The 24,822-nt window shown below is 42.1% G+C and overlaps 1 protein-coding gene across 1 annotated transcript; it reads left to right on the top strand.

Annotated features, from left to right (window-relative positions):
- The first annotated feature begins 1,036 nt into the window (after window positions 1–1,036).
- arid4b (AT-rich interaction domain 4B) lies at window positions 1,037–24,610 on the top strand. The gene is made up of 21 exons (XM_010778818.1): window positions 1,037–1,174; window positions 1,475–1,565; window positions 3,317–3,396; window positions 3,895–3,986; window positions 6,356–6,497; window positions 7,726–7,805; window positions 11,293–11,369; window positions 13,183–13,331; window positions 13,420–13,492; window positions 14,158–14,252; window positions 14,370–14,467; window positions 14,596–14,797; window positions 14,899–15,101; window positions 17,853–18,035; window positions 19,030–19,114; window positions 19,192–19,399; window positions 19,536–20,768; window positions 20,902–21,012; window positions 21,125–21,367; window positions 22,070–22,216; window positions 22,341–24,610. The coding sequence occupies exons 1-21, from the start codon at window positions 1,037–1,039 to the stop codon at window positions 22,490–22,492; spliced, it is 3,882 nt and encodes a 1,293-aa protein (XP_010777120.1). The 3' UTR covers window positions 22,493–24,610.
- Window positions 24,611–24,822: the final 212 nt, after the last annotated feature.

The raw sequence follows: 24,822 nt of genomic DNA, 5'->3' as shown, positions 1-24,822 counted from the left end.
GAAAGGCCAAATGAATGGGCTGTGATTTTATTTTTTTTAAGCAGAGGTTTAGTTCAATAATTTGTACGGCCCTCGGAGGATGTTGTACAAATTTAAAGGAAAAAGGTTCCCCACCCCTGCTGTAAATAACAATAAAAACCCTTGATTTATAACTTAACATCTCTGTCTCTATTGATCTGAGTATGTTATAAAGAATAGCAGTTAATTGAAGGATTATAGCACAGGCCTTTGTCAGATGGTATATTACGCTGATTTTTTTCTGCTTCGAATAATTCTCTCTTTTTTCACCATACCTGTGTTTGCATCACTGTAAAACATGAACCTTGGTGACCATCGGACTGGCCTGCATGGTCTGCCTACAAAACAAAAATAAAAAAACGTTTATGCAGCCCCTACAAAAGCCTCTGATAATCAACAGACTTCATGCAATGCTTCATTGGATGCATATATCAGAATCAGATAATAATCTCTATCTCACTCCTAATGGTGTGTGTGTGTGTGTGTGTGTGTGTGTGTGTGTGTGTGTGTGTGTGTGTGTGTGTGTGTGTGTGTGTGTGTGTGTGTGTGTGTGTGTGTGTGTGTGTGTGTGTGTGTGTGTGTGTGTGTGTGTGTGTGTGTGTGTGTGTGTGTGTGTGTTGCCAGGTTGCCATGCAGATGCAAGATTACCACAGCATGATCAGATTATGATCTGCTGTGGCTCACTTAGTGGAGGCTGCAAAGGCAGAGAGGGGGGTCTGTTAGTGTAGCCCTAACAATCGAAACAGAAATCCACCGCAGTTGGCTCTAACAGATGCGGCACAGTTGCCAATCGGGAGGTCAGGCACTCAACGATGCCAAAAATGAGCCATAGTATTTAGTACTCGCACACATGCTGCTTGCCTAAAAACACCAGGAAGTCTTTACTAGGTTACCCCACTAATTTAAAAACAACCTTCCTCGCTGCCAAGTACTGCGTGATACACTCCATCATCCTCGCTTTTATAAAGTCCTGCAGCGCTTAAAGGACCATGCTGCCTCTGTGAAGTGGAGGATTGATATGGCCCAGTCAGGCCTTTGGGGAATTCTTTATTTATCCTTGTTACTGATTCTCTCCCCCCCGTTTCCTCAGGTGACCTTTAAACCAGATCTGACCACAGCTGAGGTTCATGATGAAAACATCAAAGGGGTTCTAAAGGTAAGGCAGCAAAAGATGCATTAGGATGATGTTCCAGTCAGCTGGAACATTGTCATAACACACATTTAGTGTTTAAAATGTAATCTTAATACTTACTTACTTATTTTTTTACTATAAAAACACATTGAATGACTAGAAAAATTGCGAGAAAATTGGTCAATACAGCTTACACTTTGAATTTAATTTCAGTCGATTCTTGTAGTGGCTGTATGGTTTTCTCATGACTTAAAACCACTTAATTAGATGTATCATTAGTAGCGCATTAGGACGCCAAGTAACAGTGGTCTGTCTGTCCCACAGGTGGGGTCTGTTGTAGAGGTGAAGAATCAGGATGGTGTTTACCAGGAGGCCACCATCAATAAGCTGACCGATGCGAGTATATATACTGTTGGTAAGTCAAAAACAAACTGTTTCTCCTCCTCACTCAAAGCAATCTCCCTACACCTAGTTCACAAAAACATGTTTGTGTACAACAGAAACTCCAAATGGTTTGTATTTTCCCTTGGCCAAGCATTTTACAGAAAGATGTTGCAAGGAGCTTTTTCAATCGATTCCTCAGAAAAGGTTAAGAATGAAGTGATTTCTCACAGGTCAGCAAGAATACTAAAAAAGTCCCTTACAGGCGAAGAATATTAAAATCTCCATTACAAAACCCATTACCATTGGTTGTGTGATTAAATTAAATGTCCAGTAAATATCTATAACTAATATCTAAGAAACTGGGGGTCAAACTGCACATACATCATATTGAAATGGACTTTTGTATCTATTAAATATTGTCCAGTGTGAAAGCAACTTATTTGGCAAGAAAAAATGGGCAAGATACATTCTACCTGTTTAAAGGGGCCCTATTGTGTATTTTGGGGTTAACACTAACACACCAACACATTGTACTGCATGTGATAGGCTTAGGGGCAGGACATATCTAAGCGGTTGACCAATCGCAGCAGAGCCAGCCAGCTAACCAATCAGAGCAGACTGGGCTCTGGTTTCAGACAGAGGGTGAAAAGAGGTGCTGCAGCACAGGCAGGATGAGAAAAATAAAGAGCTTTGTGAACATTAAAGCATGAAATATGGACCTGACAATGAGCATAATAGGGCCCCTTTAAATGAAAGGTACTGATGATGAGGTGGTCAAATATGTTTTTGAAGAATTATCTTTAATCTTTGGTAGCTTTAGAGGCTGATCAAACTAGAATGGGATATGCTGAGTCAACAGGTGGGACAAGGGTGAATGCTGCCTGCAACGAAAGACCATTTCTATTATGAATTTCTATTTTCTTTCTGTCTTATGATGTTGTCTGTAATGTGTCAATACATGTTAAAGATACTTCTATCAGAAGTGTAATCCTTTGTCCGACCAACAGGGCAAATGTATTGTATTAATATATAAATTACATAAAACAGGTAGTACACAGTATACACCGCTGTTCAGTCTCTCAGCAACTCCTCGTCACTAAAGAGGGCCCCTGGGGTTTCCCTTTCTTGTCTTGGCACATTTATTATTTTCATTCATCATCACAAACACAAGTCACCTCAAGTGTTTTCTCCTCATTGTTGTCGCCGAGCAATGGGGTGAGCAATGATTAATGTAAATGATTTGAATATCTGGGTTTACCCGTGGGAGTGATGTACTGTAACTGCTAAGAGTGAAAGGAACGTTTCTTTAGTCCTTTTAAATATGACATATATTATGCATGCTTATTGTAAGAGTTAGTCTTTGGAGATTTGACATAAGTAAATAAAATCTATTAGTTCTTCCGACACTTCCCCATGTCTCTTTTATTTCACCATTTACTCCTTGGAGCTGTTTTAAAGCTGTGATCTGAAAGCGCCTGTCAGGATCCATCCAAGCCTTAGTTAGAACACAATATTTGTTTCGACGTATCATAACTCAAGTCAGTGGCGGTCTGGCCATCGGGTCGTTCGGGACGAATCCTGATGGGCCGTTACCGAAGTGGGCCGGTCGGACGATGTGGGCAGGTCGGATAAGTCACTAGCACGATTTTTAGTCCCAGTCCGCCCCTGAATCCAGAGGACATTTGGAAACTGAGACTGGAGTTGATTTGTGCTTATCTTCATGTTTGTGTGTGTTGGAGGAAGACGTACAGCAGCCTAATGGTTTGTCTCTAATCTCTGCAGTGTTTGACGATGGCGATGAGAAGACCCTGAGGCGGTCCTCTCTCTGCCTGAAAGGAGCGCGTCACTTTGCAGAGAGCGAGGCAAGTATTGCTCTGTCCTGTAGGGAATTTTCTTTTTTGAAAACAGGTTCCTCCTGACATTCCTAGTAAAGAAATATGTGATTTTTCTCAACAGCAGCACTGGGTGAGCAACTAGAAATTTGATACAGTTTTGTTCATTCAAATTAGTTCCGTATGGATTTCCCGCGGCTACAGCAGCGTTATCTGTTCGCTTTCGATGCAAAGCTCATTTTATAGTTCTTCTTTTAAATTAACTAAATGTACCCTAATTTAATTAAATGTATTGATGATGCCACATTGGAACATTTCTAATAAGAAATACAGCTGTATAATTGCAGAAAATACATTTGACAGCAATGTAAGGTAAACTGCTGGGTACATTTCTTCCATTTATTACTGATGAAATCACTCAAAGAGAATTTATTCCATGTTTACAAGATAACAACTTACGTTTGTCTTCCAATTTAGTGGCTGACAAGGTGGCACTAAGGCTCTTTGCTTTTGTTTTCTCCCCTGCAGACCCTCGACAGACTCCCTCTCACCAACCCAGAGCACTTCGGCACACCTGTCATCGGCAAGAAGGGAAACCGCGGCAGACGATCAAACCCAATGTGAGTATCTCCCTCCGCCTGTCTCTGTACATCCTGCAGGGCTTAAACTTTATATATCATATGTCTGCTGCTGGTGGGATTTTTTTTGTAGCCATCTAAAACCATCAGTTACAGGCTTGGCTGTTCTATGTTCACTGACAGCAGTTAGAATGAAAGATTTACTCCCATCTCCGTCCCCTCAGCGCCTGAGGCCTGTAGAGCCTGCTCTCCTCTTCCACCTCCTTAATCACGCTGGGCTCCTCCTGTGTGTGCTGCAGAGGCAGAGTGAGCACAGCATGGTCCTGCTTCGCATTATCTTTATTCGCCCCTCCTTAGACTCAAATGTTCCAGTAGGTGTTTGATGCTCTGTTCAGCCTACCCCTGGGAGCCTGCAGGAGTTTTCATCAGGGAATAGAAAAAGTTTGGTGCTGGATATAATTGTTGCTCCTCTCTGTTATAAAGAGGACACTCAGCTACGTAGTCTCATTCTCCGACGACCCTTTGCTAATGGCACTCCGAGAAAAGTCAATATTACTGTGAACATTGATGCATTATTGACTTGGAAATGTCCCAGTTACAATTTAGCGCCTTGTATCTGATGTCTTCCTTTGCAATATTAGTGTCCTATTTCTTGGGTCTTAAGGTTTGAAAAGGTAGGGGAGATTGATGTTATTGGAAAAAAAATGCTATTGCTATGGGTTGGAAGAGAAGATGTATCTTTGTTTTTCTGGAACCAGAAGTGACCATATGTAATGCTAGCGTTAGCAACTAGCTTGGTTAGCAAGGTATATCAGCTATTCAAGTAAACTGATATTTTTAGGATGCTAATTTTGGCTAGCTTAAAACAAAACTACCAATCTGAAATCATTATCTTTTAGTACCGAAACGCTGAATAACACTGTATTAGCAATTTGTTGATCACAATGTAGCCACGACCTAAAGAACAACCTTCTTTATCGTATATATATATATATATTTATAAATAGGACCATCATTTACAAAGTTAACATCATGATGTATTGTGTAACAATTGAAACTAGCAATTGAGACCATAAACTCATTAGTAAAAAAAAATACCAAGTTAATAAACCAAGTAAGAAGTAGGGTCATTTTTTATCATAGACTTCGATACGATTGGGCTTTATTGTTCTTCCAGTGAAGTCGCCCTCTGCTGTCTATCAGAAAAAAGGCAGGTTTATGTCCGTTTCAGATTTGCTTCACTTCTAAGATACGGATGTTACCCCTTTAGTACAGATAAGAGATCAATATTCAGTTTAAGCTTCCAGCATAAAGCAAATAAGCACATTTCAAAAATGTTGGACTGCTCCTTTAAATGACTTAAAAGCTGCCAAACACTCCCTACTGTAATAGTAATTATATATGGAGCAAACTCTTCCCGACATGAGTTGTAGTCTCTCTCTCATTGAGTGGCTCGAGTGCTTTGTTTATTACTTTGATTCACAGCTTAGTTGTTTTTGTTGTTGTTGTTGTTGTTGTTGTTGCTGTAGTAGTAGTAGCAGACTGGCTGATTTACAGCCGTACACTCTTGCCAAACTGTGTGTGCGTATATGTACATAGGGCAGTTCTAGTGAGGCATAAAAAGAGGACAGAGGATATGTTTGCCTGCTGGTTCTGCTTGCCCTATCACTCCAGAGACTTGGAGTCTGCCGGCTGCAATCAGACCGTCAGGGTCTTGTCAGCAGAGAACGAAATACAGCGATCCTAATGAGTGAGCTCATCAGTAGAGCCAGCCTTATTTTCCGCTGCGCTACAAAAGAAAAGGTTTTGTTGAGATATGCATTGTTCATTGGATCATTTTTGATGTTTCATGAAAGAATGATTGTTGTATAAGGCTGCTTGATTGTGGCAAAAATATGATCATGATTATTTAACACTCACAGACGTTGGAAATATCATGCGTTTATTAACCTATTTCTAAATGTTTTTTTAACAGTGGATTTTTTCGGATTTTTATTATAATCTTTACTGAAAGAAAAAAAAAAGTATTTATATCAATGTATTTTTTATTTAAACGTGTGTATATATTCTTCTGTATATTTTTAGTTTTCTTTGTATTTTTTCTCTTCTGATTTTATGTAAAGCGCCTTTGAGCATAAGGAAAAGCACTATAAAAATCCCATGTATTATTATTATTATTATTATTATTATCATTATTATTATTATATTCAATATATACAAATGATATAAAATAGGTCGTATTTCAATGCTACATATACACGGAGATATATTGGCAGCGCTTTTCAAAATCTAATATCAACATTTAACCAGATGTGATGAATATAAATAATGTATTAATGCTCGTCCAACATGCAAACTGTACCTTTCTAAAATGCAGTCCGCTGAGTAAACTGTCCTTTCCCGTCATACAGTCAAGAAGAAGAATTGTCTTCATCCTCCAGCGAAGAGGAGGAGAGCAACAAGCGGCAGAATGAGGATCTGTTCGGTAAAGTGGTCTGTGTGGAGGGAGTCGCCACTGGGGAGAAAAAGAAAACCACGTGGTATCCCGCTCTGGTGAGCTCACAGTCTCCCTTCCCTCGCTGCTCTCTTGCTCCATCACTGTGCAGAAACAGGGACCACTACACTCCCAGCATTGTGCCATTTCATCTAAACGCTTGCTTATGTAACCTCAGCAGGATTATCCCATTGCGTAACATTACACCCACCATCAAATGTTAGAAACTATGCATTTGTGTGTCTTTTACAATGGCTGCCTTCTGTATTTCAAACAGTTGAACTCTTATTTTGTAGGATAAACATGATGTGTGCAGCACACACACTGGTTTGATGCTTTCAGACTTTTCCAGACCAGTTCCCACCAACCGTAAACTCTCAGCCACCGTTTGCACACTATGAAATGGTGACAGGCGTTGTTTGTTTTCTAAACGTTACAAGTAGATATGGGAGAGGGTGGGGAATGCTGTCCCTTTAAATGTGTAGTCATCAGAGCCCGCCTCCAGGGTTTGTTGTTCTTGGCGTGCACTGAGCTCCGTGCTGCCTCCTTGTGACGGCCCAGAGAAGTACATCACACAGGGAGCTTATCACTATTTACCCTGTGACAGTATGGCAGAGGGGTGGAGCAGTAAACGGGTGGATGTCTCACGCAACAGATGATCGAGGCTGTATCAAACGGTGTTAACTCTTTCCATGCCTGGTAAAATAGAAGTCAGACATGTGTGGGCTTCCATTTTTCATATTTTGCAGCGCTTAGCAGAAGGAAGCGGTTAACACAGAGCATGTGTGTGTGTGTGTGTGTGTGTGTGTGTGTGTGTGTGTGTGTGTGTGTGTGTGTGTGTGTGTGTGTGTGTGTGTGTGTGTGTGTGTGTGTGTGTGTGTGTGCGTGTGCGTGTGTGTGTGTGTGTTGAGGCGAGCAGAGCAGGCAGAGTCCTGGTGGAAATCAAATCTCCATAATGACAGTGCTGCCTCCTGGCGCTGGAACAACTCCCACTGTTGTGCTACTCAACTCCAGTAAACAGCGGCGGCGCACACTGCGAGTGGGCCGAACCCCTCTCAGATCGCTCTTCATCACACACACTTGTTTGTCTTTGCTTCGTTGAGGGCATATTTTGTAATCCATCAACGTAGCCTTTAGCTGAAAGTACTTTTAGTTATTGACTCTCCAACACCGCTCTCCCTATCTTCCTCCACTTTATACACACACACACGCACGCACGCACGCACCGCGCGCGCGCATCACCACCTCATCTGACCTCTTGACTGTCTCTTGTTTCTATGCAACAAGGTCATCTCCCCAGACTGCCACGACGACGTGACTGTGAAGAAGGACAACATCTTTGTGCGCTCGTTCAAGGATGGAAAATTGTGAGTCATCACTAATGTGCTGAAATCCACATTATGCACCATCTGTGAAGTTGGCCTGCAGCAATGATTGCCACTAGACTATTTGACATTTTCATTGTCATTAAATACATAAATTATGTTTTGAACTTATGTGTAATTACTCAAAAGTTAGTCCTGCACAGAGTAAGGGCTCAGTATTGCTTGATGATAAGGATTGTAAGCCAAAGAATAAAGGAGTGTTCCAATTCACGGTAAACAGGGCACCTTAACAAAAAGCTAGTGGAAAATGTGATTATCCTCTTATTTTTATTTATTGATTCATAGCCTCATACTCTTCATTTCCAAGGTAAGCTAGCTTGTCATTTTTATGTTATTTAAGTAGCTTGACTCCTTGTTCTAGTACTAGCATAACACTTTATTGATGTGTTTTAATTGAATACATGAGCAGTAAATCAATAGGGGCACTCTCAGATTTAGCTGCATAACATCATATTTGCCAGTGTTTCGGATAATTGCGTCACTTCTTTAAAAAAATGTTCATGCCTTTTTTATTTTTTTATTTTTTGTAACATGGTTGAACTTTCCACTCATTACAAATCTCTGTTGTTTGAGGGGGCTTGTCAGATGACATGTATCCCTCTTGTGTATTTAATTGACACATTTGTTTGTAGCCTAGGCAGAATATGACCTCAGATTTAAGATGCCGTTTGCTTTCCCTGGCTGCACTTCCCTGCTTGTGTTATTTCATTTGTCCTCAGGCTAAGTTTCTGGTTAACTGAGGTAGTGTAGCTTCCCCGCGGCCTCCCGTCGGTGTGGAGCCACACCGCCAGATTGTTTTGTCTGTGGCAAAGAGAGGAAGAAGTACTGTCAGGGGTCTGCGCTCAGCTGGTGCTTTACTCTCTCCGTATGTGGGCAGAAACATAACCCACACTCGGCATAAATTAATCTCCTGTTTGCTCTCGTTCCAAAGTCTGTTTGGATTCCATTGATGACAAAACAGCCTTCAGTCTGCGTTCCTTAAGAAATCCTCCTCAGCACGAGCCTTTATCTGCAGCTGAAAACACATTTGCTGCAAAAGAAAATTAAATCGCACTGTAGCAGGTTCCCTTTCTGTTCTGTAGCGATTTGATTTCACTCAGGGAAATCAGCACAGTGTATCCGCGGATAGAGGCAACACATATTTTAAGAAATCGGAAAATCTATATTGTTGTTAATGAGATTTTCAGGTTTGTTTCCCTCCCTTCTTTGTTGCTTTTATGTGGATGGAATAGAGATGAGAAGAGGATATCAGTACTGGTGCTCATGTGTGATGTGATGCGGTCTGATCCTGCCTCTGTTGTGTTACAGTTTGATCCCTAGTGTCCCTCACAGAGTTAACCACATGTGATCTGCTTCTGGGATTGTGCAGTATGATGAAACTAAAACTGTTTGTTGTTTCACATTTTATCATTTATGTCAGCCTCTTTTTGTCTGTTATTGCCCAGTTGTTTTAACTTCCCTGGGATATTTTTTGTGTGTGTTTGAAAAGGGGTCATATACACAAGGCATGTGACCTTTCAGACCGGGGGTCAGTGTGTTCGCTCCCCTCTGGAGACTTTGGTATTGTTAGGGATAACCATTCAACGTGCCTTTTCAAATAACAATGGCTCTGGAAAATATTTTTCATGGAAAGTAAGGTTATATCCAGAGGGGAGATTTTATTTTTATTTTTTCAGGAAGTGGTTATTCTTATTGAGTAAGATCTGATTACCTTAGTAACAATGGAAACAGTAGCTGTTTTTAATTTGTTCTTGTTTTGGTCAACTTGCAAACTTTCCTGTGCTATCTGCCATCAAGAAAAAGCTAAGCTAGAGTTGTAAATAGTACATATTGTAAAGCACAACCTACATGTTAAACACAAAACAGATTTTTCAATTCAATAATGACCTTGCTTCACATTAGCCAGTAAGTAATGATGTGGACCAGTTTAAGCTTAATTGGCATAAGAAAGCACATTTTTTAAATAAGATTTAAAGTAAAGTAAACAACACATTTCATTTCCAGCCATGCTAGCGGCCAGTTAGTTAGTTGGTTGGTTCACCACATCATAACTTAAAGGTCCCCTATTATACCATTTTTCAACAATATATCATAGGTCTCGGATATATTCAAAACATGTCTCTGAAGTGTTTGGCTCAAAATGCCAACCAGATCATGCATTGTAACATCCCATAAACCCCTCTGTTTCAGGTCGGTTTCAAAAGTGCCGATTCTCTTTCTGTAGCTTTAAATGCTAATGAGCTGCTGCTGGTTACGCCCCTCTGAGAGATGATTGGTTTAATAAAACAACAATGGTGCTCTAGGAGGACAGTCAGGTGATGCGGTGGGGGGGGGTGGGTTACCTGGTTGGTTATTGGCTAATGGTTGCACAACCCAAAAAAACATTGTGACATCACAAAGCTCAATTTCAGACAGGTTTTTATATAAATGGATCAGGACAAAAAGAGAGAGATTGTTTCCTTCTGAAACTTTTCGAATCTCTTTACACAGAGGGGACACATATTTCTGTATAAAATGAAAAAGTGGATTTTGCATAATACGTGACCTTTATGATCCATGTGTTCAGATTTCTTTACTTAGAGCCAAATTATTCGCAGAAGTCTCCAAAATAAACAGAGCAGTTGATTAAAACCTTTTAAAAAATGTAAATAAAGCAGTTACAAGTTATAAATCAGTGTTTAAACACTGAGAACAAATGAGGGCGTGAGCGGAGCTGCCGCTAAAATTTGCTCAGCTTTTTTCTCTGGTATCTAGAAGTTCAATGAATAGAATACTGGATCCGGCTAAGAGATCAAGTTAAAAACAAGTAAGATCTAAAAAGTGTATTTAAAAAAAAAAGAGGCAATATTTGACAGAAACCCCAACGTCGACTAATGCACAAACGGGATAGTAGAAGTTACAGGCAACCAAATTAAACCGACCCTTACCATGATCAAGATGACAACTTCTCTAGGTGTGAGTTGTCAGAACCACTCGTGAAAATATAGTATTTTTTTTTTTTTTTGTGGAATTGTTACATATTATTCTTTTAAATCAAGGTTTCCCATTAGCTCTGATGGCTGCAATATCAAGCTTTTTTTCTCCTTTATTCACACCATTACCAATCATGTCATTGGATCAGCTCAGCTGCCTACAGATACCGCAGTAAATCATATTTCTTTCACACTCGCAAAGCCTCCGACTGCTTTCAGTTTACAAGCTCCACTCATCCATCTATCTGCCAAATCTCCAACACTTTGACCAGCTGCTGTAGGGTGCTAAAAGAAAGTAGGCTGTAAATTCAGCCATTTCTGCTCCGGTTTTGTTGCTGCAGGATTGGAAAGAACTTCCCTGTATGTGTTTTTTATAGTCCTATAGGCTTTGATTGGCTTTACAGAGAGTCACACAGAAGAGCTGAACCATGATGTAGTAACACTTCACTGTACTTCACTTCTGTGCACGTATTAATCAGAGTTGCTTTGTTTTGCAGTAACACGGTGCTGCGGAAAGACATCCGCGAGCTGAACGGGGACTGTCCTCCAAAAGCCGACGCAGGGCTCAAACCAGGTGAGTCAACACTAAAGCTTTAGGATGTGGTGCATAGCATATACCTCAACATCTGAAGGAGGGTTTGTGTCGACACATATTTGCAGAGTGAGTTGCAGAAAGAGAATTTCTGTTTTATTCTTTGGGAATACTGCGGCTGAGAGCTCCCGCCACTGTCGAGTCTATTTTTGTTTGAAGTCCTCGTCAGGCTTTTTTATATAGTGCCCCCAATTTTTTTTGCTGCAGAGCTCTCACTCTTTCATGATTACAGTTAGGAAACAGGTTTATATTATTCTAGTCTTGCTATTCACAGGTGGTTGACTACCAACTGTGATATTTCCAAATGTACAAGTGCGTAAAACAAGCATCTGCCGAGGTGGTTAGATGCTCCTTAAACACACCTGTGACATTGTGGCTGAAAGCCTCTGTGTCACTGTGAAAGCTCCTGGCTGATTGTCATGCTGCTTTAACCACGGTTGATATTTTTCTTGTTGATGTCAAAATGTATTTTTATACCAACCTAGTTTGGTACCACTTTACAATAATACTACCCTTATAAAGGGTTTACGAATAGTTTGTAATTCATTTATTAATTAGGTTGTGAACACTTTATAAATCATTAATAAGCTTTTATAAGACATGAGATAAACAGGGCACCTGTGACCGGTTGCTTGCCAAATAGTGAACCACCTTTATCTGTACTGCTAAGCCTTATTAGAAATGGTACTAACTCATTAATAAATGGGAATGTGTTTTACACTATAATAAGGCTCCCTTTTGGCATGTTAGTAAAATAAATGGTCATAATGACATGTTAAGAAACAAGATGGAAGGGGGGGGGGAATCAACTCGGTGAACAACAGATACTAAGAGGATGTTGGCTGATGAAGAAGTAAGCTGGTAGCCAATCTTGCCAAATAGTGAGCCTGTGTTGATGCATGAAAACTATGTTAGAACTGGTTTATAAATGGTTCTTAATGATTAATAAAGTGTTTACAACCTAATTATAAACCCTTTATAAGGGTAGTCTTATTGTAAAGTGGTACCCCTAGTTTTGTATATGGTCCTAAAAATAACAGCTTTTAGCATATTTTTGGCAAACCAGTATAATTTTTCTATTCTGCCTGGAAAAAAGTGTCATCAGTAAAACACCATGGAAATGTTTATGTTAAAACAGTCTGTTAAATACCAGGGCTTGGCAAGTTAATGCGTTATTAGCGCGTTAACCAGTCACATTAATTAACGCCGACAATTATTTTATCGCGCATTAACAGTTTTATTTATTATTATGATTTTGAAAGTCCGTTGCTCACTGGCTCCGACTACACATACAGACAAACCATGGGTCACAGGAGGGATGGGATGTTGATCCGTTTTGGGTTAGGATGGGCTTATTCATGCGTCTCAACCAATGAAAGCATTTGGGGGCGGGGCTAAGACTGCTGCAGGGCTCACATGAACAAAGGTACCGAACTCTTACATGGATATTCTAAATCTCTTCCAGACGGCGGAGTTGATAGAACCAACGTATTTGTAACCACTGCAAAGTTTGATTGTAGTACTTAGAGTCTGAAGTATCACTTAAATGCAATAACCAAATGTTATTGCACTTTTGTTCATATAGCAGTACTTTTAAAATATAAGTGCACAATACACTACTTTTGCAATTCATAATTGAATTTTGCGCATAACAATGAGTTACACTTTTTCTTTTTTTTATCGTTGCCCAGCACTATGAAATATAAATACTTACAGATTTTTGCATTGTATTACCAAATCAACAGTTTTGAATTGGTTGTGGTAGATGTGTAATATCCCTGTGCGTGTTCCACAGCTCTGGACGCAGCCTTGGAGTTCCTCCATCAGTTTGTCGTGCCCAGCTCCTGGAAAACAGAGGTGAAGGAAGAAAGTTCCAGCAGCGAGGATGAGGATGACGAGGAAGAGGAAGGACAGGAGGGGGATGCAAGCGGTGAAGATGAGGAGGTAGAGGCAGAACCCTGCACATCCCCCACAGCCTCCAAAGTAAAAAATAAATAAAAAGACCCTCAAACTGTGTTGTTTATGTCTGCAGGAGGAAGTGGAGCCGTACCCAGAGGAGCGGGAGAACTTTCTGCAGCAGCTCTACAAGTTCATGGAAGACAGAGGTGAGGCCAGAGCGCACAGCCTACAGGGTTTCTTCAAAACTAACTTTTTTGTTAAGATTCAAGGTGCATCTTTAGAATGAAGTACCGCATTTCTGACTTCTAACTTCATACTTCTACTGCACAACAATTCAGAAGTTAATATTTATTTACTCATCTATTGTTAGAGAGCTTTAATTAATTATCAAATTGAGATTTTACACAAAAACACATCTAATCAATATGATGGACTGTTATTTAAATGAGCCCTACTATCCTCATTGTCAGGGTCATAGTTGTATTCTGTGCCTAAAATGTGACATATTTCATGCTTTAATGTTCAAAAGCTCTTTATTTGTCTCATACTGCCTGCGCTGCAGCACCTCTTTTCACCCTCTGTCTGAAACCAGAGCCCAGTCCGCTCTGATTGGTTAGCTGGCCTCTTTAAAGTGTTGTTAAAACACCTGAAAAGTAAAGTAACTATCATAATAGCATAACATTCAGAGGGGGGTGTTTTTGAATGCGGGACACTTTATCTGTTATAGAAGTATTCTCATTTCGCAATTTTTTCGCTACTTTAAAACTTTAAAAAAGCATTTCTAAAAGGTTTACAGTGAGCAGGCAAAGTAATGCAGGCTCACTTTGATCAGCCTGTCTACCCTCCTCACCGCAGCGTCTCTCCTCCTCAGGAACTCCCATCAACAAGCGGCCTGTTCTGGGCTACAAGAACCTCAACCTGTTCAAGCTCTACAGGTTGGTGCACAAACTGGGAGGCTTCAACAACGTGAGTGCCACTTTGACAGCGGTTCCCCGCGGTGTAGCCTGACTTCGGTCGCACTTGTCTCGTTTGATATGCTGACTGACTCCGGCTCTGTCTTCTCTGTTGTACCTGTTTGAGCAGATTGAAAGCGGCGCTGTTTGGAAGCTGGTCTATCAGGATCTGGGGATCCCTGTGCTCAACTCTGCCGCTGGCTACAATGTCAAATGTGCTTACCGCAAGTATGTACAGCTGCTCTTAGATTTAAGTTACCATTTTACATAGCTTTTTTTGTCATAAGTGATGGAATATGTATGAGAGGAGCTGTGACATTTCTGGAAATTCTAAACAAATACTGTTTATCACCCAGGTACTTGAATGGATTTGAAGAATACTGCACCTCCACTGCCATCACCTTCAGGATGGACCTCCCTCTTAAGCAGGCTCCCAAGGGGGAAGTGAAGTCTGAGTCTGGGGAAGCGGTAGCAACACATGCCCCCTCCTCCAGCTCAGAGGAGCAGAAACCGCAGGGGGATGGAGAACCGAGTAGCACACAGCTTATCGTCTGCAAGGTGCATTTCCCTAAATATGATTTAAATAGTTGTTTCTCTTTTAATCCCATCAACATTACAAGCCTCCCTTGTTTATTATAATAAAGTCCTTCTCCTCTCAGGACGAGAAGCCTGATTTGACCCGGAAAAAAACGGAGCCCGAACCACTAAAAACAGATGAAAAGGAGAGCGAAAACGACGATGACGAGGAAGAAGACAGCCCCCTCAATGGGGACGCAGACGAAGGCTCGTCGACGGCTCGCCTCGGGGGGGAGAGCGTGAAGGAGGAGTGCGACGAGGAGCAGGAGAGCAAAGACAACTCTGGGTAGGTGGTCTGAAATGGATGGTTCCCTCCACCAGGGTGGTAAAAAAAAAAAAATCTCCTCATGGCACAAACACAAGCTCCGTGCAGAGCTCCTGCATGGTGAAAGAACTCTGTGAATATTCAATCTGACCATTGACCAACACTTTCCTTGGTGGCAGTAAAAATCTAAAAAGACCTTTTAGCAGATGAGGTCTCCTCTGACCTTAATGACACTAATACCCAGCCGTATACCCACAATCCACCTCTACCTGCTAACAGAGAGGGCTGCTCTCCTCTCTCTCTAACTAAGCTCTTACCCACTGCCCTCTGTGCTATTTTTATTTCTCGTGGCTTAGTCGGCATCAGCTGGCAGAGACATCTTAGAGCACCAAAGCCCGACTGCTACCTTTTCACCTGGCATGTCATGCTGTGCTCTCTCAAATTCTCCCTCTCTCTCTCTGTCTCTCTCTCTCTTCCTCCCCCTTTTTTTCTCTCTGGCTGGGATTGTCTAGCCGTGGCCAGCCTCTCTCACACAACATGACTGTGCTTCTTGATTTCTGACCTTTCCCTGATCTCTCATTATCTCTCTCTTTCTCTCCCTTTCTGTCTACTCTCTCATTTGTTGGCTTTTTGATGTTCAGCTTTAATAAGTGTTCCGTGTGTGTGAGTTTTGTCACTGATGCATTAGCACACTAGACGCAAGATAGTGCTTCAGAGGCAGTAGCCTTTTTAGAGGAAGTGTCTTTCGGTGTTGTGGAAAATCCAAAGTCGTTTGGTTTGCTCAAATGTAGCTGTTGTTTCCTGTCCAGAGAATCAAGATGAGTGCTTTCTGACCCGTTTGTTCACGCCCCCCCCCCCCAACCCATCTTTGACACTTGTTTTAAGGTTGTTTGGGCTGCTTGAAGAAAAGCACTACAGCAACAGTTTTGCTTCTGTTTTTTTACTTTAAGATGTTCTTATCACACATTTTTGCTTCTGGCACCCCTCTCTGTGTAGTTGTTTTTTTATCATCAGTGGCCATGGGCTCACAGCAGTATGATCATGCCGATTTCCATCTCACCTGGACTTTGTGACAATCAGGAGGCTTCCTGCTCCTTTGGCTGTGTCAGGATCTGTGATAGTGTGGCAGTGTGAGGGTTTACAGATTCACACGGCAGATGACAGCCTGCGGGCTGATCTGATTTATCCTGATGGTATCAGACCTGTTCAATGTTTACTTCCTGTAATCCGGACCTGCAGTCTGACCCCACCACTTTCATCCCGGCTGTACAGACTGTGTGAGAGCTTCTTTTCAATGAGCTTAAATAGGAAAATGGTGTTGATTCATTTATATTAATGAGAGCATGGAGAAGTAAACTCCTGTCCGACAGTGATGGTTGAGTAACCGCCTGAGTTCTATTTACCGTCTTTTATTTATCTTGATGAAGCCTAATGAACTGCCTTATTGAAAAGTGTACTTCACACTTGGACTGACACTGCAGCCTTTCTTTTCTTTTAGATTTTTAAATGCATAATAAGGCACATTGACTGAAGTTGAATTGTGCAGGTCTTTGAGGAAATAACAAAGTCCTTAACTGATGCTTTTAGATCATGTTCAGGGCTCCATGTAATGATTATTGTCCTTCATGATAATCAAAGATTCTTCTGGCAGTTCTTTTTATATTAATTTGAGCTATTAAATATCAGAAAACTTTGGAAATTGTCCGTCACATCGTCAGTTATTGTCTTGTTTCATCCAATCAAAAGTCCAGAAATGTGTCTGAATATGTTTTTTTAAAAGACTAAAATCTATTTTTGAAATACTTGCAAATTATTTTCTGTGGCTCGACTATCTGATCATACGACTAATATTTGCAGCTCTAAATGTTTCTATATCTCCGTACTTGTTTGTGATGGGTGACCATATTACTGAGGGGTGGAGAAGCTCTGTGGAAAAACAGCATTGTGTTTTTAAACATAATGAGGCATTTTGAAGTGTCTTTAGGGTGGTTACAGCTTCAGTTGTCACACTGCATCTTGTTGATCGTTTGTGTAGAGAGTCGGCTGCCAGCAGAGTCGGGCACCCGCTCTGAACAGTTAGCATGAGAGGGATTGTGTGGAGTTCTGTGCTGTAGCTGTTTTTTGTGGCAGCAGACCAAATTGGATCTGGTAGCCCGTGCTTCCTCTCAGCGTTGTAGCCTCGCTTTAAGTTGCTGCGCTGCCTGCCAAGTTGTGCTTTGCCGTGCTAACCCACCCCTCTGGCCCCCGCGCCTTCCACCACTTACTGGCATTCCTGCACCGCCCGTACACCCTCCAGCTTCGACATCTCCTGACTGTTTCCCACTAGCTCCTCCTTGTGGCTGCTTTTGTTTCTTACAGCGTGCGTGTGTGTTTGTGAGTGAGAATCCCAAGTATGTTGTTGTGTGTGGATATAGGGTTAGACAGCCTAACAGTAGTGTTATTTCCTCATGCAAGATTATTTTTATTTGCCATGAAAGAATGTTTTATTCTACTCCATGTACTGTTCTTTGACTGGCTTGCTGTAAATGAACAGTTGTTTATTCTGCAGTTTTGCTGTAGGTTACACTGGAGTTAAGGCAGGACATAAATGGGAAGTTTGTTTCTAGGAAGAGGGCGTAGTGTTGTAATGGGACAGGGAAGGCGAGGGTGGAGCAAAGTAAATTAGAAATCAAGCTTCCTAGCAGCAGGTAGTCGAGTCGGGGCGGGCGGATGTGGGTGGTGCTCTGCGGGGCAGCCTAGGGTCAGGAAAGTGCTGAACTGTTTTTCTTGCAGGGATGACAGCAGTCAGGAGGGGGAGGAAGGGGAGGAGTTTGAGTGTTACCCCCCGGGGATGAAGGTGCAGGTGAGGTATGGGCGAGGCCGCAGTCTGAAGACGTACGAGGCCACTGTGAAAGAGGCAGACGTGGAGGGGGGAGAGGTGCTCTACCTGGTGCACTACTGTGGCTGGAACGTCAGGTAAGACAGGACCTGGGGAGAAATCACCTAACGTCTATATTCACCCTAAAAAAAAAAATCAAATTAAAAAAACATCACTTAACAGTCAATTCAGCTCAAGGGATTAACCGCTACATGGGTATCCCCTCAGCATTAACAGATACATGCCTTCCTCACAGTTCTGCTTCACCTGATCCATTGTCAGCACTCTGATTATGGAGAACACTTTGCCATCTAGTGGCGGAAACCAAATTGAGTAGTGGGTTGATGGGGTTCATTCCTCAGCTTCCCTAGCTCAGTTCTGATTGAATCCCCTGTCTGTCTCTCAACTTAATTTGCAGACAGGCGGAATTTGAGCCCCCTTTTGGAAATACCCAACAAGGGGGTTTTTATTAAACCATTTAAAACTACAATATCTCTATGTGAGCTTCCCTTTGGATCTCTGAAAAGGCCAACCAAAGTGCTTCTACACTCACCTCTACCTCTCAACCCTCTCCCCCCTCCCCAGCGGGTCAGGGTTAATGCAGTGTTAAGTAGAGTGTTAGGGTACCATGACACAGAGGTGAACTAGTGCAAATAGCATTTCATTGTCTTCAATGTCGTTGTGTGGTCCTCTAGCACTCTATAAAAGACAGCGGGATGTTCTCTCTGCATTGTGTCTGTCGTGTGCGATGTTGTGAAAGTTTTTTTATTTTTCATTTTCCTCATACGACCCACGTAGCACCCTTGGTACTGTCGGAACTCTGTTGAATATGATTTGTGTGGTGGTCGGTGTAAATATTGTTTCTTTCTTCATCGTTAAAGGTTTTGTCTTTTTCCACATAACACCATGGGATTTCTTCCTTTTTGGCTTATTGTGTCACAGCAACATGTCGGGGTCAGACCGTAGAGGCGTCTGTGTGGTGGGTGGAGGTGGTGGTGGTGGTGGTGTGAGAGGATATTTCTTCTGCTCCTCTCAGAGATCCAAATGATAAAACTGTCTCTTGTCTTTTGTACTTTCTTTTTTTTCTTTTAGATATGACGAATGGATCAAAGCAGAGAAGATTGTGCGCCCCGCAAATAAGAACGTACAAAAAATAAAGCATCGCAAAAAGATAAAGGTATGATCTGGTTACATTTGAACTCAACCTGGTTTATTTTATGGACTGAATCGCTGACTTTGCTGCATTCCCAACAGAACAAAGCGGAGAGGGAGAGAGACAGGCTGGACAGGCTCAATGAAAGAGACGGCCTCGGCCCTTCGACTAACGCTAACCGCCTCGCGCGCTCCAAATGTGGCCTGAGCCAGGATGTCTTTTCCAAGATGGACGAGGGTGAGGACAAAGGGACTCAGCAGTCTCCAGTCAAGTCTATAGAAATTACTTCTATCCTCAATGGCCTGCAAGGTAGCAACACTCACTAGGCTGTAGTCCTTATGCACACTTACAGCAGCTTAGGATTGTGTCTCTATGAAGTGGTGCATTTTGTTTGCCTGTTGATTTCTTGCTAAAACTAACACAAGCTCTCTCTCGTTTCCCTCAGCCTCCGAGATGTCCACGGACGAAAGTGATCACGAGGACGATGAGGGAGAACGTAATGTGGAGGATCGCCCCGGGTGCAGGGGCAGCCCCAGAAAGGCCCCACCACCAGAGGCCTCGCACACATCAGAGTGCTGGGACAGCCCTCCTGAAGCATCCAAACCTTCCTCTGTCTCAGGGAAGAACCCGGATGTAGTTGGTCCAGAGGGTGCCGAGAAGCGGAGAAGTCAGGCCGAGTTTGAGGGAGAGGTGAGCAACAGGAAAAGGAAATCTGACGGTGCAGTGGAGAGGACCCCAAAAGGCCAATCCAAAGCGAAGACCCGGAATACAAGGAGTGCCGACTGGTTGCCTGGAAGCTCTCCCAGGAAGCAGCTAGCGGAAAGAGCTACGGGCCCCGGGGAGGAGAGGGGGAGCTTGTCCAGCAGCAGCTCAGAAGATGAGGGTGCAGCGCGCTCCGAGTCCAAGGCTGAGGAAAGCGAGCGAAGCCGGCCAAAAACCAAAGGTTCGCCTTCCAAGAAATACAACGGGATGAAGGAGAAGACCAAAGCTGGCCGGCAAGCTGGCTTTTGGGAGATTCCTGAGAAGAGGGCCAAAGTGTCTGGGAATGCGGAGGAACGACCAGCTGTCCGCTCCAAAGGCCAAAAGGACGTTTGGTCCAGCATCCAGGCCCAGTGGCCGAAGAAGACTCTCAAAGAGTTGTTCTCCGACTCGGACACGGAGGCGGCCAATTCTCCCCCCCCACCCGCACCGCCATGCCTGGAGGAGCCAAGCGCCGAGCAGGAGGCCGGTCCCGAGGACGAAGCCTCGGAGGAGCAGATGGAGAACGACAAACTGCAGGAGTTTCCTAGCAGCGGCAGTAACTCCGTGCTCAACACGCCGCCAACAACGCCCGAGTCGCCCTCAGGAGGAGGGGGCAGCGCCGTGGAAGACTCCGGTCCAGCACAACCTTCCTCCCCGCCCCCGTCCATACCCCCCGCCCTGCCTTCAGAGCCGGTTTCTGACCCCCTTCCCCCAGGACCCGTGCAGGAGGAAGTGGCAGGCGTGCGCAGTGAGACAGACAGCAGCACGGTGGAAGTGGAGAGTCTGGGTGGGGAGCTACCAGATCTCCCCCAAGATGAGGGGGCGGGTTCCCCCTCCAAGGGGTTTGACGTCAGTCTGTCCTGCAACAGCAGCAGCAGCAGCGGCAGCCTCGAGCTGAGCAGCAGCAGCCATCAGGAGAGTGAACAGAAGTGCAAAGGTACAAAAGCCATCTTTCTTTAAATACATAATAATAGTTTTTTCTTTAAGATGCTGTACTTAAGAAATACACGCTGACAATTAATTTCACTGTCCATCCGTTCCCTCACCGTCTTTTTGCATTGTCGTTGTAGCCTCTGTGAGTCAAAAGCGACAGAAAGAACCACAGCCAGTCGTAGTCTCAAAGAAACACAAGCCAAACCGCAAAAGCCTTGGTGTGCCTCCCAAAAAGAATAGGAAGACAGGTAAGCCTTCACATTTGAAACGCCTGCAGTACCTTCTCCCACCTGACATTTTAACAGATTTCAGGTGGATAAAGAGAATGACATTTTGCTTCTTTTTTTTGTATCCCTTCAGCTGTCTTCCCTCCTCCAGCCAACAGCAGTGACAGTGAAGACCAGTCAGTTGTTGAGGGCACTGCCAAACAAACTGCCTCCAAGAACAACATGCCAGACGTGAAGGCTGTCACATCGCCTAAGCTTCGCGGACGATCTCCCCCCTCGAGCCATAAGTACCACAAGCAGGCTGACCCCGACCACAGCCAGCACCGGGACCACCATGGAAGATCGCCACGCGTGTACAAGTGGAGCTTCCAGATGTGTAAGTGTTACAAGATTTTTCGTAATTTGTTATGCCTGAGGGTAATGAATCGGTAATTTTAAATGTGTTTTAATAGTCTTTTTTAGTTGATACGTATAAACTGTTTCTTCAATTTCGCAACTGATTTAATTATATTTATTAAAATTAAGTCTCATATACATTTATGTCAATTCCCTATTAAGGCTCAACACTGTAGGCAAAAACTGCCTTCTTTCATGCACCGGTCGGATTTGAGAGTTTGGCTATTTTGCATCCATAACATGTTTTCTTGGAGTATATTAATAGTGAAAAGTTATGTTCATTAAGGTGTTAATTTTACTTCTCTAATTGTTAATTGTGTCACTAAAAGTTAGAATTAGATGAAGACTTATACTTTAACTGAGGGGTTTGTTCATACATCATTTGTAGACTAATTTGTAGAACATTTGATATTTAAAATCAGGAAGCATTTGTATTCTATTATGGATATCCAAACACCCTTTTTTTTTTTTTTAAACGTATGATTAATTATTTGTTTAAACGTTGATATGTCAACAAAATGATGATGCATATTTTAATAATAAATCATGGAAAAAATGTTATACAAAAAGGGGTTAGCTTTATGTAAAACATCCACAGAAGAAGTTTCAAATTGATATTACCCCTATTCACCTGTAGGGTCTCCTTTTAGCAGCTAAATTGTATTATTTCTGTTCGACTCAGCTGACCTGGAGAAGATGAGCAGTCTGGAGAGGATTTCATTTCTTCAGGAGAAGCTGCAGGACATCAGGAACCACTACCTCTCCCTCAAGTCTGAGGTAGCCTCTATCGACAGACGACGAAAACGCATGAAGAAGAAGGAACGGGAAAGTGAGTCGGCTCTTTGTGATCTCAACAACGCAATTTTTTTGGGTTTAAATCAATTTTCCTAAATTAGTATGTAACAATCTGGGTTAATGCCTTCCATAACCAAACGCTGTTTCTTATCCTGCAGGCACGGTGGCAGCTTCCTCTTCGTCCTCCTCCTCCTCCTCCCCGTCCTCCAGCTCTCTGACTGCAGCAGTCATGTTGACACTGGCTGACCCCCCGGTGTCATCTTCATCCTCCTCTTCTCAGAACTCTGGGGTATCAGTGGAGTGCAGGTGACAGGACAAACCAGCGAAAAGCCACCGCACTTAGCACTTAACCAGCACCCTGGGGTCAACACCCCCATTCCTTTCCAACAGGACGGACAAGTCACCCTGCTAACTCTACCTACTGGGGCACAAAAACCAGACCAGAGACAACAACAACAAAAACAAGAATCAAGCACTATTTTCTATTGACAACTGTTTCCTTGGCAAGCTAATGGCACTTAAGTGCACTTTTATGAAGATTGTTTAGGGGGATGAAATTTGTCAAAAAAATAGAATTACAATATTGTCTTTTGCGCTCTTCTTAATTAACCATTTATAAGAATTGTTTTTGCAAGCAATAATTGTTTCCATTTGATAAAGTTGTATTGGTAAGGGTTGATTTCCAGGGACGACCCCTCCGTGCTCTGTCCTCAAAGCTCAACACGGTACAGCCTGTGCTCGCCATTCTATAGTGGGGAATTCAGAGAAACACTGCCACATTGGCAGAGCGTACATAATGTATCTTCGCCATGTTTCTCTGTCCACACTCATTACAAAAAAGGCCTTTGTGTGGTTAAACCTCAAGTGGTTGACGATGCTCCTCTCACGTACAGGCACGTGGTCCTGTATTTGTTTGGAATGGGTCGAGTCGGGATTGAAGAATAGGGTTTCAGACCATCATAAGTCCACTGACAGCCTCTGTGGATGAATATTGTAGTGCCTTTTTGTTCTTTTCCATGGGGCACTTTGAGAAAGGACAGCACTTGTTCTTCTCCTGATCCTCTTCTCAAATCAGAGCGTCAGCCGGAATAATGTGTTCTTGACAAAAAGACTGTTGAATGCTGTGTGAGAGAACAGGCATCGAAGGGCTGACAGTTAATGATGGTTTTTATCAGCGTTATAATAATATTTAAAGAGTATAATTGTAAAAGCAGAACTCCTAAACTGGATCACCCGTAATCTACTACTGAATACTCATCCAGCTTGGGTGTAACTGTTCAATTTGGCAGTATAAACTGTGCAATGATGGAGTTGGTCACATTACTCCAGTTCATCAACCTTTTTAAAAGCCCATCTGCTTTATTTGATTATGTTTCCATCACTTATTTAATCTCCCCTGGACCCATCAACTTCACTGAAGATTTGCAACTGGATCAAGTTAACGTGAAGGCAGCTCAGTGCTGCAAAACACATTAATGAAGCTTAATCCCACATTTTGCAGTGTTTCAAACAAACATGAAGTTACTTAATTAAGTATATATTTTTTGCTTTGTTAAATAAAGCAACGCATACTCTTTTGGCATTTCTTTTATAATTTTACTCATGATCAAAAATGACATGCCAGCTTCCTCTCATACTCATCCCTACCAAAAACATGTTTGGTTCTGTTTCCTGTACTTTGACCAGATTAAAAAGGTAAAGATATTGTAAATGTGCATTTATATCATAAAGTGACATGTGTATACATTTCTGAAGACATCTCCAGTGTTTCCTTTGTATAGAACCCCTACTGTATGATAACCTGAAGTTACATTTTGTTTGGCACTTGTATGTAATTGTATGCTTTTGTTATACATTTGTATATTGAGAAGTGTTTTGAGTCAGGCTATTTAATATCTTGCACTGTTAATAATATGTACCTTTCTGTACAGACAGTTTTACGGTTTTAACTGCAGTTTGAGTGTAAATATTGAGGGTTTAAGCATGTTTTTTCTTCCTTTTATCCTATTTCTTGTTCTGTTGTAGAAAGAGATGTATGTTTGAGTTCATTTATGTTTTGCCTTTTTTCATCAGTTAAACTACTCTTTTTTTTTTTTTTTCCTGTCTTCCCTTTTCAGTTTTACGTTTTATTTTAGTTTGTACTGTCCTGTTTTTTTTCTATAGCTTGTACTTGTAAGAGAATGATGGGGGTTTTGGATGAGGATAAACTATTCCCAACCTGTACATGGCCTGAAGCTACAGCTGTATGAACCTGTATATGGAAACTAGTCTGGACCATAGATTAAGAGAGAGTAATGGAGCTTATTGGAAAAATGCTCAATAGTATTTATTAGGCTCATCTGACGATGGTCATTGTGTAATTTATTGTAAAAATGTAAGCAAAGCAGAAGCCTCTGTTTGAAATAAATGCCATAGTTTGTGAAGTATTCATCGTGTCTGGTGCCATCAGTGGTGGAAGTTACCAATTATGTTTTCAATTACAATTTTCATATACTTATATTTGCTAGTTTATTGAACGTAATGCTTTATTTAACTCAGTTTCAGTGGGAACATTTAAAATAGGATGCAATGTTAAATATTAACTAGTTATTATCCAAAATGACTTGTAAATAAAAAGTTAGTGAACATGTAAATGCTGCT

Source organism: Notothenia coriiceps, unplaced genomic scaffold, assembly GCF_000735185.1.
Source record: "Notothenia coriiceps isolate Sejong01 unplaced genomic scaffold, NC01 NC01_scaffold00019475, whole genome shotgun sequence".
In the NCBI taxonomy this organism is placed as follows: Eukaryota; Metazoa; Chordata; class Actinopteri; order Perciformes; family Nototheniidae; genus Notothenia; species Notothenia coriiceps.
This window is presented reverse-complemented; position numbering and strand designations above follow the sequence as displayed.